Here is a 21,168-nt window from a genome sequence, read left to right on the forward strand (position 1 = left end):
TAGGGTGAGAGAGGAAAGATATAAAAGAGACCTACGGGGCAACTTTTTCACACAGAGAGTGGTACGTGTACGGAATGAGCTGCCAGAGGAAGTGGTGGAGGCTGGTACAATTGCAACATTTAAGAGGCATTTGGATGGGTATATGAATAGGAAGGGTTTGGAGGGATATGGGCCGGGTGCTGGCAGGTGAGACTAGATTGGGTTGGGATATCTGGTCAGCATGGACAGGTTGGACCGAAGGGTCTGTTTCCATGCTGTACATCTCTATGATTCTATGAAGCCTCTACTTACAACCCAAATCCTCCATTTCTGGCAACATCCTGGTAAATCCTTTCTGAACCCTCTCCAGCTTAATAATATCCTTCCTATAACAGGATGATCAGAACTGGGCACAGTATTCCAGAAGAGGCCTCACTAATGTCCTGTACAACCTCAACAAGACTTCTCAACACCCCATACTCCTCTACCCTAACCATCGATCTAGGTTTTAATCAGAGACTAAGCACATTGCTTTCAATCAGGCATCAGGAGACAGAATTGAGGTAGAAATATGAAACTGTAAGGTCAAATGATAGCTTGATGACATTCTATGATTCAGTTAGACCATGGCCAATCTGTGTATTCACATCATCGACCTTGTTTCCAAACAAACAAATCAGTATGATTACCTTACAAATGTTCAGTGGTTGTTTTGCATATGAGCTGTCTGTTACACTCAACTACTCTCCCCAACACTGGGTTCCAGTTACCAATCATCTCCTTGGTGATGAAAGACTGCATGTTGCTGACACCTGGGGGGATATACACTAGCAATGTGCCTCATAAATATGTCTAAAATAATTATCAAGAAAAACCTAAAAGAATCGAACAATGAGAAACAAAATTAAATGAAGAATATATTGTGCAAGAAAAACAAAGGTTTAAACATAATAGGAGGTTTTATTTAACGTTGATTTAATATTGCACATGTGAAATAATTGTCAGATTGTTGGTATTGGAAAATTATACCAGTGTTGAAACAATCGACAAATTCAGTCCCAAATGAATTCATGCCAACACTGAACTTAGACTCTCTCTCCCTTCCCCATCTATCCCCCTAGAGCAAGGAGGTGATAGCCAAGTGGTATTATCACTGGACTGTTAATCTGGAGACCCAGGTACTGATATGGGGACCTGGATTCAAATCCTGCTCCAGTAGGTGGTGAAATTTGAGTTCATTTTTAAAATATCTGGAATTAAGAGTCTGATGAAGTCCATGAATCCATTGTTGGAAAAACCCATCTGGTTCACTAGTGTCCTTTAGACATCTTTACCTGGTCTGACCTACATGTTATTCCAGACCCACAGTGATGTGGTTGACTCATAACTGCCTGCTAGGATGGGCAAGAAATGCTGACCTAAGCAGTGACATCCTCATTCTGTGAGTGAATAAAAAAAATCTGAAATTATCGCTTTGGGTTAACTTTCTCTGGCCCATGATCATATGTCATCCATCCAAATGGACCAGTCATGACCTAAGGTATGTGGATGTTGAGGGTTGGAATTCCCATCCTAAACCACTCCACTTCTCAATCTCACACATGCCTAAAGTTGTTCCTTTAAAATTATGTCTTTGACCAGTATTTTAGTCCCCTGCCCTAACAGCACCTTCTCTGGCTCAGCGTTAACTTATTTTCAATAATCTTCCTCAAGAACTTGAGTCTTGAAGCTTTTCATCTTACACTCGTCAGGATCAATGCAAGAATGCCAAATTTCAAATGATCACAAGAATTTCTACTAAGGAGAAAGGGATGTTGATTGGTTGGCAAGTTGACTCTGATTTGGCTGAGACATTGCCATTATGCATTCATGAATGTAAGAAAGAAAATCTTCACCAACGTTTCTCACATTCAGCAACATCTTAAAGATGCTGCATAAATGCAAGCTGTTGTTGTTTTTGGAGGCTCCCCTTAAGACTGAACAGAATAGTCACTCCAGGATTTTCTCTCTGGCAGCAAGGATTATCCTCTGTTGCCTCCACTGTTTTAAAAAAAAAAGGCACTGACTTTAATAATCTTTGTCTTTTTCTTCATTTTACAGAAATGTCAAGAAGAGATTTGAAAATATTGACAGCAGCAACAGGTAATGGAATTCTATGTTGTATTGAGTTACAACACAACTTATAATTTACAACTTGATGGGCAAATGGGATTCTTGACTTCATTCGCTGAGAGACAGAGTTTAAAAGCAGGGAGGCTATTCTGGAGCTGCATAAAATGTTGGTGAGATCACAGCTAGAGTACTGCGTGCAATCCGGAATCCACATTACTGGAGTGATGTGATAGCACTGGGAGAGGGGTGCAGAGGAGGTTTTACCAGGATGTTGCCTGGGCTGAAAACTTGGAGGGGCATTGGACAGACTGGAATTGTCTTCCTCAGAGCAGAGGAGACTGAGGGGAGACATGACTAAGATGGATAAAATTATGAGGGGCATAGACCGGGTAGACAGGAAGGATGTTTCCTCCTTGACAGGAGGATCAATGACCAGGCAGTGCTGATATTAAGGCCAGCGTGAGGAGGCTGAGGGGGATGGGAGGAGCTTTTGTTTCACCCAGAGGTTGGTGGGAATCTGGAGCTCCCTGGCTGTGAGGGAGGTAGAAGGCAGAAACCCTCTTGAAGAAGTATTTAGATGCTTCCCAAAGCACTCAAGTGCTGGAAAATAGGGATAGGTGGTTGGTTTGGGCTGGCACAGACTCAATGGGCCAAGGAGCCTTTTTCTGTGCTGTAGATCTCTACAACAGCAGTTGGGAGGTCATGTTGTGGCTGTACTGGACATTGGTTAGGCCACTGATGAAATATTGCATGCAACTCTGATCCCCTTCCTATCGGAAAGATATTGTGAAACTTGAAAGGGTTCAGAAAAGATTTACAAGGATGTTGCCAGGGTTGGAGGATTTGAGCTATAGGGAGAGGCTGAACAGGCTGGGACTGTTTTCCCCGGAACTTCGGAGGCTGAGGGGTGACCTTATAGAGGTTTACAAAATTATGAGGGGTTAGAGTAAATAGGCAAAGTCTTTTCCCTGGGGTCGGGAAGTGCAGAACTAGAGGGCATAGGTTTAGGGTGAGAGGGGAAAGATATGAAAGAGACCAAAGGGGCAACTTTTTTTACACAGAGTGGTGCGTGTCTGGAATGAGTTGCCAGAGAATGTGGTGGAGGCTGGTACAATTGCAACATTTAAGAGGCATTTGGATGGGTATATGAATAGGAAGGGTTTGGAGGGATATGGGCCGGGTGCTGGCAGGTGGGACTAGATTGGGTTGGGATATCTGGTCAGCATGGACGGGTTGGACCGAAGGGTCTGTTTCCGTGCTGTACTATGACTATGACACTTTTAGCTGAGCTGATACTCCAGCAATAAGCCTTTTGTAACCTCCCTGGGTGACCCTGCCATCCCCCAGGTCTTGGCTCAGCCTCAGCAGTCATAGGCACCAAGCCCATCTCTGAGCATTAAGTTCCACACCAGGAAATGAGCACTAAGTAATTCTTTGAAATTTGCGTCACAGGTAGACAGGCTGGATAAGAAGGCGTTTAGCACACTCGCCTTCATCGCTCAGACCTTTGAGTATAGGGGTTGGGTCGCATGTTGAGGTTGTACAGGAAGTCGGTAAGGTCTCTTCTGGAGTGCTGTGTGTAATTGTGGTCACTCTGTTATAGGAAGCCTTTTGCTAAACTGGAGAGGGTTCCGATAAGATTTGCCAGGAAGTTGCCAGGAATGGAGGGTTTGAGTTATGAGGAGAGCTGGGACTTTTTTCGCTGGAGCGTGGGAGGTTGAGGGCTTACCTCATAGAGGTTTACAAGTTCATGAGGGGCATGGATAAGGTAAACAGCAAAGGGTTTCCCTAAGGTGGGGGACTTCAAAACTAGGGGTCATATTTTTAAGGTGAGAGGAGAAGGATTTAAAAAGGACATGAGGGGCAACTTATTTATACAGATCGTGGTTCGTGTGTGGAATGAACATTGTGAGGAAGTGGTGGATGTGGGTACAGTTCCAAGACATTTAGATGAGTACATGAATAGGAAAGGGTTGGAAGGAGATGGGCCAACAGTAGGCAGATGGTACTGGTTTAGTTTGGGATTATGGTCGGCATGGACTAAGTTGGACCTGGCAAGATCCTGGTAAATCTTATCAGAACCCTCTCCAGTTTAATAAAATCCTTCCTATAACAGAGCAATCAGAACCCCGGTTATACTCTCTTCCACCCTCTTGCATTGGGCAGAAGATACAGAAGTTTGAAAACAAGTACTAACAGATTCAAGAACAGCTTCTTCCCCACTGTAATCAGACTTATATATGGACCTCTCATATATTAGAGTTGATCTTTCTGTTGTACCTTCTCTCTGGCTGTAACACTATATTCTGCATTCTGTTCTATTACCCTGATGTACCTATGTAAGGTATGGTTTGCCAGAATTGCATGCAGAACAATTCTTTTCACTGTATCTCGGTACATGTGGCAGGAATAAATCAAATCCTCGAGGACTGACGGTTTCTTGTGTGTCTTGCTTCCTTCAGATTGTCACACTTATAGCTATGTCAGCGCTGACCAAAGCACAGTACTCAAAGGGCCGGAGTCGGACACCAAGAGTTGCTACTGGCACCTGCAGGGCCCACCCGGGCTCCTGATTAAACTGAAGGTTGAATGGGTACTCATCGGCTGCAGTGATTGGATCGCAGTCTACAACGAGGTGGCAACCAGTGGCTACACACTCTTGACGTCGTGAGTTTTTCTGTCTTCCCCTCGCGTATGTGGACTAAGGCATCATGGCTCTTGCTGGTTGCTATGTGAGCGAAAAACCTGTAAAGACAGATCTTTATAAAAGTCTGATATACCAGGAAGAAAAGGGGTTATGAGGGCAGGAGACCAAACCCTAAAGGGGGTGGGAGGCAGTCTTTAAAATTAGAGTTGGTTGTGACTTCTTTATGCCAAAGGTGTTGTCTCTCTGGAAACACCATCCCGAGACACAAAACAATGAGTGTCAATCTTCAGTTTCAAATCTAAAATGGATCTTTTTTTATCGCTTCATGGGTTATGGGTGTGCCCCTCATGAGTTGTCCTTGAGAAGGGAGCTGCCTTCTTGAGCCTTTGCAGTCCACGTGCTGTCAGGATACCCACAATGCCGTTGGGGAGGGAATTCCAGGATTTTGACCCAGCGACAGTGAAGGAACGGCGATATATTTCCAAGTCAGGAGGGTGAGAGGCTTGGAGGGGAACTTGAAGGGAGTGGTTTTCCCGTGTATCTGCTGCCCTTGTCCTTCTGGGTGGGAGAGGTTGTGGGTTTGGAAGGATCATCTTTGGCAGATTTCTGTAGTGCATCTTGCAGATGGTGCACAAGGCTGCTCAGCATCAATGTAGAGGGAGTGGATGCTGGTAGATGTGGTGCCAAACAAGCAGGCTGCTTTGTCCTGGATGGTGTTGAGCTTCTTGAGTGTTGTTGGAGCTGCGCCCATCCAGGCAAGTGAGGAGTATTCCTTCACACCCCCTGACTTGTGCCTTGTGGACAGTTGATAGGATCTGGGGAGTCAGGAGCAGCAGGATTCCTAGCCTCTGACCTGCTCTTGCAGCTGTTGTATTTATATGGTGAGTCCAGTTGAGTTTCTGATCAAGATTAACCCCCAGAATGTTGATTGTGGAAGATTCAGTGATGGCAACACCATTGAATGTCAAGGGGCAATGGCTAGAGTCTCTCTTGTTGGAGATGGTCAATGGCAGACATTTTTGTGGTATAAAGGTCACTTGTTATTTACCAATCCAAGCCTGGATCACTCCAGGTCTTGTTGCATATGGACACAGACTGTCACAGTATCTGAGGAGTTGCGAATGATCCCGAACATTGTGCAATCATCAGAGAAGGTCCCCACTGCAGATATTATAATGGAGGATGAGATAGCTGAAGATGGTTGGGCCTAGGACGCTACCCTGAGGATTGCCACGCTAGCTAAGGTTAATAAGGGTAAGGGAACCAAGGTGGGTTGGTGCAGTTAGGGTGCAAATTGATCTGGATCTTACTGAATGGCCTTTATCAGGACTGTCGGGATGCTATGATTGGACAATGAACACTGACATAGACTGATTGGACTGAATAACCTGTTTCTGCAGCATTTATCTCGTGGGATGATCAACCTTGATTATATTGTATGACCTGATTATGTTTCTGCTTTCTACAATTGTGTGTAATCCTATTGAATCTTGTGAATGGGTGGGGCAATCATAAACTGTTTGATCCCATTCCCTGTGGTGTCCTCTCTACCCATTACATTGACACAATTCTCTCTCTCTCTCTCTCTCTCTCTCTGTCTCTCTGTGTCTCTCTCTGTGTCTCTCTGTGTGTCTCTCTGTGTGTCTCTCTGTGTGTCTCTCTGTCTCTCTGTCTCTGTCTCTCTGTCTCTCTGTCTCTGTGTGTGTCTCTCTCTCTCTCTCTCTCTGTGTCTCTGACTCTGTCTCTGTCTCTGTCTCTCTCTCTGTCTCTCTCTCTGTCTCTCTCTCAATGTCTCTCTGTCTCTGTCTCTGTCTCTGTCTCTGTCTCTGTCTCTGTCTCTCCCTCGGTTCCAGAATCTACAAATGCAGCTGGAAAGAACCTGTGGTGGAAATATTCTCATCATCCAATGTGATGTCAATCATATGGAGGCAAGGACAGTACAGTTACTACGACCCATTTCGGCTAACTGCACAGGCCATGCCGATGCTCGGTAAGAGAATCAGGGCCCAACTCACACTTCAAGGCTCAGCCAAAGTTCATGATTCCGGTCTGTGTGGCAGAAAACGGAGAAAGCTGGATTGTGGGTGGTCACTGAGTCATTAGGGGCAGCTCTTGGAGACACTTGGGACAAATAAATCAACCCTCAGAGTGGGTCAGAGGCATCAAATACTCAAAGGCCTGGTCCAGGCCTTGGCACAGGACATCTCTCGCTTCAGTGTTACCAAATGGAGCAGCTATCAGCCTGCCCACCATTTCGTAGTCGATCAACTGTGTGGATCACATAAAATGGCCACCTTCCAGTGACATTATCGGTCAGGGAGTAAGAAACAATGTAAAATTGTAACTGAGAGATTAATGGCAAAGATAAGAGAAATGTCTTTGTGTTCAGAGATTTCATAGAATCCCTACAGAGCAGAAAGAGGCCATTCAGCCCAATGAGTCTGAACTGACCCTTTGAGGAGTATCCCAACCACAACCCCCTCCGCCACAGCATATCCCTGTAACCTCACATTTCCCATGGCCAACCCACTTAGCCTACACTTTAGCATGGCTAATCCACCCGAACCTGTACGTCTTTGGACTGTGGGAGGAAACGGGAGCACCCGGAGGAAACTCGCATAGACACGGGGAGAATGTGCAAACTCCACACAGACTGTCGGCCGAGGCTGGAATCGAACCCGGGTCTCTGGCGCTGTGAGGCAACAGTGCTGCGTTCGTTTGAAAACAATGTAGAGCTCTGTCGGGAGATGATATACCTGACATGGGAAGTACTTGGTGTTGTCCTGAACATCTGCAGATGAGCTGTGCGATTTAAACCTTTGTCACTTTTAATTCCAGACTGTTCCAGGAATATCACATTGACAGAAGGTTGGAACATCCAAGGAAATGCGAGCACACCATTTTTCCCCAGTTACTATCCACCCCACACAGAGTGTACCTGGCATTTCACTGTGAGTACAGTGTGGGGATGCTACTAATTTTAAAACAGATCTTGTTTCTCACATCACAAGTTTCATGATAAAAGCATCAACATTAGCCTTGGTCAGTGGGTAGCTCTCTCGCCTCTGAGTCAGACAGAGTCATAGGGCTGTGCAGCATGGACACAGACCCTTCAGTCCAACAGGTCCATGCTGACCAGATATCCTAAATTAATCCAGTCCCATTTGCCACCATTTGGCCCATATCCCTCTAAACCCTTCCTATTCATGTATCCATCCAGATGCCTTTTAAATGTTGTAATTGTACCAGTCTTCCTCTGGCAGCTCATTCCATAACGCACCACCCTCTGCGTGAAAATGTTACCCCTCAGGTCTCTTTAAATCTTTCCCCTCTCACCCTAAACCGATGTCCTCTAGTTTTGGACTCCCCTACCGTGGGGAAAAGACCCTGACTATTCACCCTACCCATGCCCCTCATGAATTTATAAATCAACATGAGTGAGGCCACATTTGCAGTTCTGATCACTCTCCTGTAGAAAAGATATTAGTAAACGAGAAAGAATGCAGAAAAGCTTGACTAGGATGCTACCTGAACTGGCAGGTTGGAGTTATAAGGAGAGGTTGGATAGGCTGGGACATTTTTCCCTGCAGTGTAGGAGACTGAGAAGTGACCTTATAGAGGTCTATAAAATCATGAGAATCAGAGATAAATTAGATAACCGACGGGCTTTTCCCCATGGTAGGAAAATCTAAAGAGGGCATGGATTTAAGGTGAGAGAGGAGAGATACAAAAGGGTCCAGAGGGGCAATTTTCTCCCAGAGCGGTCTGGAATGGCAACTAAAATTTTGTCATTTAAGAAATGGGCGGCACGGTGGCACAGTGGTTAGCACTGCTGCCTCACAGCGCCAGAGACCCGGGTTCAATTCCCGCCTCAGGCGACTGACTGTGTGGAGTTTGCACATTCTCCCCGTGTCTGCGTGGGTTTCCTCCGGGTGCTCCGGTTTCCTCCCACAGTCCAAAGATGTGCAGGCCAGGTGAATTGACTATGTTAAATTGCCTGTAGTGTTAGGTAATGGGTAAATGTAGGGGTATGGGTGGGTTGCGCTTCGGCGGGTCGGTGTGGACTTGTTGGGCCAAAGGGCCTGTTTCCACACTGTAATGTAATCTAATCTAAAACATTTAGACAGGTGCATGGATGGGATAGATATGGAAGGATATGGGCCAAACGCAGGCAAATGGGACTAGTTTAAACTGGGCGGCATAGGCCAGTTGGGCCGAAGGGCCTGTTTTCCTGCTGTAGGCCTCTGTGACTCTTATCAGGTCATCCCTTTCGAGAACACAATCCAGGCTGACACTCCCATCACAGTATTGAGGGAGAGCTGCATCGTCTGAAACTTTGTTTTTCCAATGAGACATTTAACTGAGGTCGTCACCCCACCTCTGTTAGACATAAAAGGCAACCTGTACTATTTCTCCTCCCATTGTCCAGGACAAAAATAATCCCTCAAAATACTTCACGAAAACAGGTTATCTAGGTGCTGTTAATGTGCTAAAATAGTTCGATATGAAAGATTGGCCGCAAAGTGATTTGGGACAATCTCAGGCTGCATTGATGTGGAATATACTTAGATTTCAGGTACAATTCTGCAGAAAGCATTACATTTATATGGCACCTGATCTCGGGGTTTTGCAGACTGAATAGCCACAGTGTCCTCGAATCATACAGCACAGAAACAGACCCTTCAGTCCAACCATTCCATGTCGACCATAATCCCAAACTAAACTAGTCCCACCTGCCTGCGCTTGACCCATATCCCTCCAAACCTTTCCTATTCGTGTACTTATCCAAATATCTTTTAAATGTTGTAACTGTATCCACCACATCATCTAGAAGTTCATTCCACACACGAACCACTCTCTGTGTAAAAAGGTTGCCCCCATGTCTTTTTTGAATCTTTCTCCTTTCACCTTAAAAATACACCCCCCCCCCCCTAGTCTTGAAATGCCCCACCTTAGGGAAAAGACACCTGCCATTCACTTTATCTATGCTCCTCATGATTTTATAAACCTCCATAATGTCACCCCTTAACCTCCTACACTCAAGTGAAAAAAGTCCCAATTTCTTTCAAAACTGCGTGATATAATTGCACAGTCTTGATCCTTCTCATCCTAGCTTCCTAACCCTGAAGTAGTTTCTTCTACCTCTCTATTTGCCACTCTTAACATCTTGGAAACCTCAATCAAATCATCCCATAGCCTCCAACATTCCAGGGAATACAATCGTCATTTGTTTCATCTGCTTCCAGAATGAATCATCCTGTTAAATCGATGATGCACTCCATCCAAGGCCAACATATCCATCTCAAGGTGTGAAACTAGAACTGCTCTCTCTAACGCCAGATGTGGTTCGGTTGTGGCTTTTGTGCAGTTGCAGAGTAACGGTGCCCCAATTTAGTCTTCCTGTAATATCTCCCGTCTCATCCACAGGTACCATCCCTGGACTATGGAATCACACTGTGGTTTGACGGTTATGAACTGGACACACCAACCTTCACTAAACCTTGCTTCCAGGGCCAGTGGAAGATACAAAACAGGAAGTAAGTGCGAAAGCATTTTAATTTTTCATCCTCCACTGTTCCCTTCCTTAATTATTGCCAACCCCTCTGTAAGACAGTTTGGTAATAAACAAAGAGACCTTGGAGTGTAGTTCCTTGAAAGTAGAGTCGCAGGTAGATAGGATAGTGAAGAAGGCGTTTGGAACACTTTCCTTTATTGGGCAGAGCATTTGAGTACAGGAGTTGGGAGGTCATCTTATGGCTGCTACAGGACATTGGATCAGCCACTTTTGGAATATTGTGTGCAATTCTGGTCTCCTTATCAGAAGGATGTTGTGAAACTTGAAAGGGTTTAGAAGAGATTTATGAGGATGCTACCAAGGTTAGACAATTTGAGCTATAGGGAGAGATTGAATAGGCTGGGGCTGTTTTCTCTAGAGCGTCGGAGGCTGAGGGGTGACCCTATAGAGGTTTATAAAATCATGAGGGGCATGGATAGGATAAATAGACAAAGTCTTCCCTGGGGTGGAGGAGTCCAGAACTAGAGGGCACAGGTTTAGGGTGAGAGGAGAAAGATATAAAAGAAGCCTAAGGTGCAACTTTTTCACGCAGAGTGTGGTGCGTATATGGAATGAGCTGCCAGAGGAAGTGGTGGAGGCAGGTACAATTACAACAATTAAAAGGCATCCAGGTGGATATATGAATAGGAAGGGTTTAGAGGGATATGGGCCAGTGCTGGAAAATGGGACTGGATTAGGTTAGGCTATCTGGTCAGCATGGACCAGTTGGACCGAAGGGTTGCAACTTTTTCACGCAGAGTATGGTGCGTATATGGAATGAGCTGCCAGAGGAAGTGGTGGAGGCTGGTACAATTACAACATTTAAAAGGCATCTAGGTGGATATATGAATAGGAAGGGTTTAGAGGGATATGGGCCAGTGCTGGAAAATGGGACTGGATTAGGTTAGGCTATCTGGTTAGCATGGACCAGTTGGACCGAAGGGTCTGTTTCCGTGCTGTACATCTCTATGGCTCTATTACTCTAAATGGACGGCTAATGACGTCACATGAAGTGATAACAGGTCACATGACATGCGTGTCAATAAGAACTTGGTAATAGTGGTGCTCCGTGTATAATGTTCAATATACAATTCTAGTTACCAGTCTTTCTATACGTCCATTACTGGATGCCCTCATGGTAATTAGTCACTGTCCCTGTCTGGGTTCAAGTCCATCCTGTTCCAGAGGTGTTGTCATAACATCTCTTTCTGACCAGTTTGGTTAGGGAAATGTAAACGAGTATGTCGAATTCTACGGGCAACAGAGAAATGAAAGAGGATTTCCCACATTCTACAGGGAATCCGAAAGTGCTGAACATCAGACCTTTTCAATTCAATTGTAGAGAAACTCCAGCAGCCAGTTTGTGCACAGGAAGCTCCCACAAGCAGCAAATATTGAACAAGTGATCCGATTGCAATGATAAAGGGGTAAATATTAGCTAGGACGCAGAGAATGACTGCCCTGCTCTGATTTAAAATGGTTCCACAATATGTTGTCTGTCCACCTGAAAGGGTGGCTGGACCACAATTTGACTCTGTGACCCTTCCCCCATTACCCCCACATCCCCACCTCCCATGCAATGATACTCAAAATGGAAATGTCCATGGTGTTTCGCTGGGACTTCAGGCTTGTCTCAGTGCACCATCTCCATTGTGGGTTCAAGTTGAAGCTTGCAGTTCTAGACTGTTACTCCAGTGCAGTCTTGAGGGGGTGCCGCACTGTCAGAGGCACTGTCTTACACATGGAACCTTTTCAGAGATACCATTCCAGATCCCAGCAACTCTGAGTGAAGCTATCTTTCCTTATCTCTCTTCTAGATTTCATCCCAAACGCAATGATTTTAGTTACTTTCAACCCATCGCCAGAGGAAAGACATCCTAGTTTTCCCATTCATGTGAAACCTTTCAACATCTTGCAAACCCGTTTAGTTCAGAGGGTTGTAATCCTGACTTGCAGATGCTAATGGAGGAAGTATCAAGGGGCAGGGACACTAATCCTGACTCAGGACCCTACCCCTCCTTCACAACTGGGCACAATGCCCCCTACCCGCCACCCCAAAGCCCCTGATATTGATCCCCTGCTCCCGCAACTGGATGAGGAAATTTCGGAACAAGTGTTAATTTATCACACCCGATCTTTCACGGTTTTGTGATTGTTAAGGGGGTCAGCCAACTGAACCTGATAGAAGCTCAGTGGTTAGCACTGCTGCCTCACAGCACCAAGGACGCAGGTTCAATTCCAGCCTCGGGCAACTGTCTGTGTGGAGTTTGCACATTCTCCCCGTCTTTGCATGGGTTTCCTCCGGGTGCTCTGGCTTCCACCCACAGTCCAAAGATGTGCAGGTGAAGGTGGATTGGCCATGCTAAATTGCCCATATTGTTCAGGGATGTGTAGGTTAGCTGCATTAGTCAGGGGTTAATGTAGAGTAATAGGGTTGGGGAATTGGTCTGGGTGAGATACTCTTCGGAGGGTCGGTGTGGACTTGTTGGGCTGAACGGCCTGTTTCCACACTATAGAGATTCTATGAATATGATTTCCCAGATTGGGGCTGTCAACCTGGTCTAGGCAGGGAGCCCTGGCTGACTCAAAACTAGATGGCGTAGGTTTAAGGTGTGAGAGGAAAGATTTAAAAGGGACCTAAGGGGCAACTTTTTCACACAGAGGGGGTGTGTGTATGGAATGAGCTGCCAGAGGAGGTGGTGGAGGAGTTCATCTGTGGGATGTGGGCATCACTGGCTGGCCAAGCATTTATTGCCCATCCCTATTTGCCCCTTGAGAAGGTGGTGTTGAACTGCCGCCTTAAACCACTGGTACATCATTGAGAAGGCATCTGCATGAATAGGAAGAGTTTAGAGGTATGTTGGCCAAACGCTGGCAATGGGACTAGATCAGTTTAGGGTATTTGTTCAGCATGAACGAGTTGGACCGAAGGGTCTGATCTGAACAATTCTACGACTCTGAGTGTCAGAGGTTCTGTTCACTCTGAGACCTGGCTCTGTGGGAGCCGGACCATTGCCAAGTACTGAGCATGTGTAAATAAAGTTAAAAATCACACAACACCAGGTTATAGTCCAACAGGTTTAATTGGAAGCACACTAGCTTTCGGAGTGATGCTCCAAAAATGAAATGAAAGAGTGTGCTTCCAATTAAACCTGTTGGACTATAACCTGGTGTTGTGTGATTTTTAACTTTGTACACCCCAGTCCAACACCGGCATCTCCAAATCATGTGTAACTAAAGAGTGACTTGATGACAGATACCGGCCTCTGTGGAGTTACCTCACGCAGCAGTGCTCAGCTGCAGTGAGGATCAAACAACGTCCGACCTAGATGTAAAACCCTGTAATGCACAGCCTGGGAGGGGAGCTGAAATGGGTAACTTTACAAAGTACTTGGATGAGCTTTTGAAGTGTCAAGGCTATGGGCCGAGTGCTAGAAAGTGAGCCTTGTAATGGACCAGGTCAGACCTCCCCCTCAAAACATTTCAAGAAAGTAGCCCAGACCCTAATTTTGCTGGTTGTTTGAAGCAGGGGTAAAGCAGATATTCCAGGAGGGATGCAGCTGGTCAATACACTTCGATTTAAACAAAACAGAATTTATTTACAAGATTACTGAATGAAACCTAAACAAAAGAGAACAGACTACTGAATAAGTTAACCTCTCCGAAGAGCCATAAGGTCATCCCAAGTTAATGATGTCGTTCCAAATACATGCAGCAATCCCCATAAATACCCCTTGGCACAAAAGGAAAAAAACTCAAACACAGGGTCTGACAGGAGACATGTCAGAGAGAGGGAGGGTCAGCATGACCTACTTCTTTGGGTCCAACAGCTTCAAACTCTGCCTGACTGCTCTCAGCGAATAGCCAGACTGCCCAATCCAAACCGAACCAGAGAAAAGCTGAGCTGGGGGAACTGGCCACTCCCCTTCCATTGTACAAGTGCTTTTTTTTTCAACTTAAAAGCCTGAGGCAGTATCTGTTAGCTATAATCAAATTGGCCCTAAAACCTTTCAACTTAAACTTTTCGGCGTCTGTGTCTTTTATGACCTTTCTGAATCAAGAACCAAAGACAACATCACCTTGTTAAAGGAGCAGCTTTGTCACAGCCTGGTGTAGATTTACAGCAGTTTTCTTTTGTCGGTGCAGACCCGATGGGCCAAAGGGCCTCATCTGGACTGTATGATTCTGTGATTCAAGGTAATATTAGTCTAATCCTTAGGATGGTCTCCATTACCGTTGATGCCAAAAAAAGGCCCTGCAATTAGCTAACACCTTTCATGATCTCAGGATATCCCTTACAGTGAATGAAATGCTTTTTGAATTGTAGTTGTGGTTGTAAGCTTGGAAATGCAGCAACAGATTTGTGCACAGCAAGCTCCCACAGCTGTGTTACCGCAATCCCATCATCCATTTTGGCGAAGTCAATTGAGGGTTAAATATTGGGGGAACCTTCCTTGACCCTTCTTCAAAACTGGAGAATGTTTAAAATGCAGCTGAGAGAAGTCAGGTAAATGTTCTGTGTGGAACTGGGACAGTGCTCCCTGTAACATGGTCAGCTTTGCGTTTTATACTTGAGACCTGAAAGTGGACTGAATCCCAAAACGATCTGATTCAGAGGCAGGAGAATAATAATCCACTGATGACCGATATTCCTGAGTCTGCATTCTTGTTGGACTGTGTTTGCGTAATGGTAGATTTTAACATCCCAATGTGCTCCAGTACCTGAGTGGAGACACTTTGCCTGGAAGGTTTCCATTTTGCATTCCCTAACTGCCAAAGCTCTGTGAAGGTTCAGCTCCATGTTGGGGGCCCAGTGGCCTAATGGTTAAGGCACTGGCCTCCTAAGCCAGGGATTGTGGGTTTGAGTCCTATCTGGGGTATATAATTTTGGGGTAGGGCGGTGGCTCAGAGGTTAGCACTGCTGCCTCACAGCACCAGGGTCCCAGGTCTGATTCCACCCTTGGGTGACTGTCTGTGTGGAGTTTGCAAATTCTGATTGTCTGCATGGGTTTCCTCCCACAGTCCAAAGATATGCAGGTTGGGTGGATTGGCCATGCTAAGTTTCTCGGTGCATTAGTCATTAGGATAGCCAGAAGGGACCTGAAGAAAGGGATTAGGAGAGCTAAGAGAGGGCATGAAAAATCGTTGGCGGATAGGATCAAGGATAACCTATGTTCTATGTTCTATGAAATGGGTCTGAGTGGGTTACTTTTCGGAGGGTCAGCGTGGACTTGTTGGGCCGAAGGGCCTGTTCATTAATGTAGGGAATCTAATCTAATCTAAAAAGATTCCCTGCTTCAGGGCATTGGTATTTTCCCAATCAACCTATTTAGGGGTGTTATGACACACCTCTGGAGCAGGTGGTATTTGAACCGAGGCCTCCTGGCTCAGAGATGAGGACACTACCAGTGCACCACAAATCCCCTTAGGTTTGTAGTATACTGTGTGTAAATTAGTTGTTAATAAGGGTTATATATCGTTATAACTGATATTAGGGTCACTGGTCAAAATGGAAAGTGTCAGCTTTTAACAGTAACCTGCTCCCTACGTGTGTCTGAAGCACACTTGAGTTTGGTAATGATTATTGGCAGCATAATCTGTTCCCATGGAGACAGGGGACTTGGTTTGGGTGATGGGGCATTGGGTACCCATTGAAATAATGGTGGGGTTGGGTGGGCTCTCACAGCCTTTAGAAGTGAGGTTGACTCTTAAAAACAGAGGTGGAGGGGTGCGCACTAGCGCAGGATGACGTGGGGTCTACCTCAGGCTGTGCCACTGTTCTGGCCTCCTCATGGTTTCTCCTCTCTCCTCAGGCTGTGTGGGCGGAGAATGCTGCAGCCGTATGCAGAGAGACTCTTTGTCGTGTCGCTGACCACAACGGTGACCTTCACTTCCGAGGTGACCCTCACGGGCCCTGGAATCCAGTTCTCCTACAGCCTCTTCAACCAGTCGGACCGTACGTGTGAATCTTCCCTTTTTGTTCATATTGATTCATGGGATGAGGGCATCACTGGGCAGGCCAGCTTTTATTGCCCCATCACTAATGGCCCAGAGGGCAATTAAGAGACAGCCATATTGCTGTGGGTCTGGAGTCACATGTAGGCCAGACCCAGTAAGGACAGCAGGTTTCCCTCCCTAAAGGGTATTTGTGAACCAGATGAATGTTTATGATAATTGATGATGGTCCAAATCACTGGGACTTGCTCTATATTCCTGATTTATGAATTGAATTTAAATTCCAACCAGCTGCTGTTTTGGGATTTGATCCCGTGACCCTAAAGGATTTAGTTTGGGCCCCTAGGTTGCAAGCACAGAAACTCTCCCATGACGCCACCACCCCTCCTGTCACAGATCCTGACCTGTTATGGTGCTCAATTTGGTTTGGTCATACTCCCATGAAGGGCGTGGATTTGCTAAGAGGATTTAGTGAAGACGTTGGGTTAATTCTTGCCCCAGGACAGAAGCTGGACTTAGTGAGAGCAATAGAGGAGGCCCCGGCGAGAGCTTTATTTAGTATGTCGTGACCGACTTCCCGAAGACAAAAGGTCTTGGTGTGAATTGCTTCCTTTAAGGTAACCAACTTTGCCTGTGAGTTTCCAGGAATTAAAGACAAATTCCGTTGTGAGCAAAACATTGGTTAGGCACCAGCTGGAGTACTGTGTGTGGTTCTAGTCCCCACACTATAGGGAGGATGTGATTGTATTGGAGAGGGTGCAGAGAATGTTGCCTGGGATGGAGCGATTCAGCGATGAAGAAAGACTAGATAGAATGGAGTTGAAGCAGACGTGGCTAAAGAGAAATCTGACTGATGTGTACAAAGTTATAAGGGGCACAGATAGGGTAAGTAGGAATAAACGTATCCCTGAAGTCGTGGCACCAATAACCAGGGTGCATGGAGTTAAGGTAAGGAGCAGGAGGGACTTAAGGAGAAATTCTTTCTCACACATAATGCTGGAATGCACTGGCTGAAAGAGTGCTAGAGATGGGAACCATTACAATATTTAAGAAGGGCTTAGTTGGGTCAGCATGGTGACTCAGTGGTTAGCATTACTGCCTCACAGTAGTAGGGTCTCAAGTTCAATTCCCGCCTTGGGAGGGTTGTCTTTGTGGAGTTTGCACATTCTCCCCATGGGTTTCCTCCCACAATCCAAAGATCTGTAGGTCAGATGAATTGGCCCTGCTAAATTGCCCATAGTGCTAGGTACATTAGTCAGGGGTAAAATGTAAGGCAATGAGTTGGGGTGGGTTACTCTTCGGATGGTCGGTGTGGACCTGTTGGGCCAAAGGGCCTGTTTCCACACTGTAGGGAATCTTAATTGAGCAATTGAAATGCCATAGCTTACAAGGCTAGTGATGGGAAATGGGAAGAGGACTAGATAGCTGTTTGATGGCCAGAATGGAAATGATGGGCTGAAGGGCCTCATTCTGTCCTCTAATAATCTATGATTGACAGTCTATTAAAATTGAGGATAAAGATGTAAGGATTTAATAGATTTGTGTTTCCCTTCATTATCGTTTAACTTGAAAAATATTGAACGCTGGAGAAGTAAATTGACAGTCAGGCAGTCAGATGATATATTAGTCGCTGGGTCAAAATCCAGGAATTCCCTCTCTAAGGGCATTGTGGGTCAACCCTCAGTAGGTGGACTGCAGTGGGTTCAAGAAGGCAGCTCACCCCCACCTTCTCAACGGGCAACTAGGGACAGGGCAATAAATGACAGCCCCTGAAGCAATGAATGAAAACGAAGAATTTTCCAGTATTTGCTAAAGGAAGGGCAGAACATTCTGAGGCTGGACTTTCATGTACCCAATGCTGAGGTTGTCAAGGGGTGTAGAGGGGGTAAAATGTGAAGATGGGGAGGAGGGAATTGGATAGCATTGCAATGTGTATCTCAAAACAGAGTTGACCACTCTCTGTTACTGTCTCTTGTGGGGTGGGGGCTGACCAGTCTTTATTGCCCTATCCCTAGTTGCCCCTTGAGAAGGTAGAGTATGAGTTGCCTTCTTGAATCGCTGCAGTCCATATGCTGTAGGCAGACCCACAATGCCCTTAGGGGAGGAAATCCAGGATGTTGACCCAGCGACAATGAAGGAACGGCGATATATTTCCAAGTCAGGATGGTGAGTGGCTTCTTCCTGCCTGTTCAGGTCAGACAGGCTGAAGTTGGACGTGCTTATCTTTGACAAGTGGATTGGAGGTGATGGGGGGGAGGGGTGGTTAATAAACAGAGGGCAACAGGAGAGTGGAGGGGAGGGGGAGAAGCCAGGCTGAGGGGAAACTATCTAAGCTCAAGTGGAGTCCAAATGGATCTGAGTAGATCAGCATGAGGGAGATGTTAATCCTGAGGTATTATTCCGTTGACACTGTACTGCCTCAGCTCACGTGTCTGCCTTCCTCCTTCCCTCCCTCTGTCACAGCCTGCCCCGACAAGGTTCTGTGTTCTGTATCCGGTCTGTGTGTCACCGAATGTGACGGCCTGAAGGACTGCAGCAACGGAGTGGATGAGAACAATTGCGGTAAAGGAACCATTTACTTTCTGTTGTTGAGCACCGGAAAATTCCTCCACAAATTTCATTCACTGCCTGTGGATTGATCGTCGATTCGTTCGGACATGTCAGAGTGGACAGCTTTAACATTCCCATCTTTAATTTTAACTCACCTCCTCCCTACCTCTACTTCCCTCAGCACCACAAGCTTCAGCCATCTCCGCGATTTTGAGATCTTGTGTATCCTTGCTTTTCATCGCCCTCACTACTGCACCCTTGGGTCTTGAACTGTCTAGACTCAACTTTTGGCTCTAAAATTCATGTGTTTTACTTTTATTCATGGGATGTGAGCATTGCTGACTGGGCCAGCATTTATTGTCCATCCCTAATTGCCCAGAGGGCAGTTAAGAGGCGAGCGTATTGCTATGAGTCTGGAGTTACGTGTAGGCCAGACCGGTATGGATGGGACTCCCTCTCTGAACCCCAACACCTGTCTTTTATAGAGTCATACACATTCCTGATGAAGGGCTTCTGCCCGAAACGCCAACTCTCCTGCTGCCTGACCTGCTAATCTTTTCCAGCAGCACACTCTCCATAAGACCATAAATCATAGGAATGTAAGTAAGGCCATTCGGCCCATCGAGTCCACTCCACCATTCAATCATGGCTGATGGGCATTTCCAACACCACTACCCGCACTCTCCCCGTATCCCTTAATCCCTTGCGAGATTAAGAATTTATCAATCTCTGCCTTGAAGACATTTAACGTCCCGGCCTCCACTGCGCTCTGCGGCAATGAATTCCACAGGCCCACCACTCTCTGGCTGAAGAAATGTCTCCTCATTTCCGTTCGAAATTGACCCCCCTCTAATTCTAAGGCTGTGCCCACGGGTCCTAGCATCCCCCTTCTGACGGAAACAAATTCCCAGTGTCCACTTTCGATCCCAACTAGTCCATGCTGACCGTAATCCCAAATTAAACTAGCCCCACCTACGTACTCCTGGCCCATATCCCTCCAAAACTTTCCTATTCAGGTACTTATCCAAATGTCTTTTAAACGTTGTACCACATCCTCAGGAAGTTCGTTCGACCCGCAAACCACCCTCTTTGTAAATGATTTGCCCCTCCCATGTCTTTTTTTAAATCTCTCTCCTCTCACCTTAGAAATATCTTGGAAGAGACGACTTACTTTGTGGAACTTTTCTGTCACCTATCCTAACATTTCCTTATGCTTCCCTGTGCAAATTATCTGCTGATGCTGCTGTTGAGGCACCTTGGAATGATCTACTGTGTTGAAGGTGCTTTGTAAAAGAACTCACTTGAAAATGATAATATTATTCCCTCAATCTTTCTTGCATCTTTAACATGAAAATATGCCACGGTATTTTCCACAATCGATGTCCCTTTGTGGAGGTTACCATTCAGAATTGCCTGGTGAGTGCCCGTTGTTGGGAATGTCACCACAACAGGGAGGCAGTTAATGTGGGGGGGGGGGGGGTTTCTGGTGGCATCAGCTGAGAGAGTGCCGTTGGGTCAATGAAGAAAAGCCACCTGATCTTTTTCAAACAATAGACATCCGATCTGAACAGCAGGAGAGCCCTGTCCAATTCCATAAACCATCACTAAAAAAAATTAAAAATCACACAACACCAGTTTATAGTCCAACAGGTTTAATTGGAAGCACTACCTTTGGGAGCGCTGCTCCTTCGTCAGGTGGTGAAGGAGCGGCACTCCGAAAGCTCACAGCACCAGTTTATAGTCCAACAGGTTTAATTGGAAGCACTACCTTTGGGAGCACTGCTCCTTCGTCAGGTGGTGAAGGAGCGGCACTCCGAAAGCTAGTGCTTCCAATTAAACCTTTTGGACTATAACCTGGTGTTGTGTGATTTTTACCTTTGTACACCCTAGTCCAACACCGGCATCTCCAAATCGTGACTAAAAAGAGTGACTACGTTTGCCAGCTAAAGCTCATCAGGACCAGCTTACAAGAAATCTTAGAACCCCTACAGTGTGAAACAGGCCCTTTGGCCCAACAAGTCCACACCAACCCTCTGAAGAGTAACCCACCCCCCCCCCCCCTATGTTTACCCTTAACTAATGCACCTAGCCTACACATCCCTGAACACTATGGGGCAATTTAGAACATAGAACATAGAACAATACAGCACAGAACAGGCCCTTCGGCCCACGATGTTGTGCCGAACATTTGTCCTAGCTTAAGCACCCATCCATGTACCTATCCAATTGCCACTTAAAGGTCACCAAAGATTCTGACTCCACCACTCCCACAGGCAGCGCATTCCATGAACTCACGACTCGCTGAGTAAAGAACCTACCCCTAACATCTGTCCTATACCTACCCCCCCCTTAATTTAAAGCTATGCCCCCT

General features: G+C 46.0%; 1 protein-coding gene across 2 annotated transcripts in view; it reads left to right on the top strand.

Annotated features, from left to right (window-relative positions):
- LOC122542255 (transmembrane protease serine 6) overlaps nt 1-21,168 on the top strand; it is an 88,311-nt gene that overhangs the window by 40,451 nt on the left and 26,692 nt on the right. For both annotated transcript variants that reach the window (XM_043679802.1, XM_043679803.1), the window contains exons 6-12: nt 2,080-2,121; nt 4,554-4,758; nt 6,592-6,728; nt 7,577-7,689; nt 10,166-10,275; nt 16,106-16,248; nt 18,711-18,809. In XM_043679802.1, the coding sequence (XP_043535737.1) occupies nt 2,080-2,121; nt 4,554-4,758; nt 6,592-6,728; nt 7,577-7,689; nt 10,166-10,275; nt 16,106-16,248; nt 18,711-18,809 (849 nt within the window). The remainder of the gene's footprint in view (nt 1-2,079; nt 2,122-4,553; nt 4,759-6,591; nt 6,729-7,576; nt 7,690-10,165; nt 10,276-16,105; nt 16,249-18,710; nt 18,810-21,168) is intronic.

This window comes from Chiloscyllium plagiosum, chromosome 39, assembly GCF_004010195.1.
Source record: "Chiloscyllium plagiosum isolate BGI_BamShark_2017 chromosome 39, ASM401019v2, whole genome shotgun sequence".
Classification (NCBI taxonomy): domain Eukaryota; kingdom Metazoa; phylum Chordata; class Chondrichthyes; order Orectolobiformes; family Hemiscylliidae; genus Chiloscyllium; species Chiloscyllium plagiosum.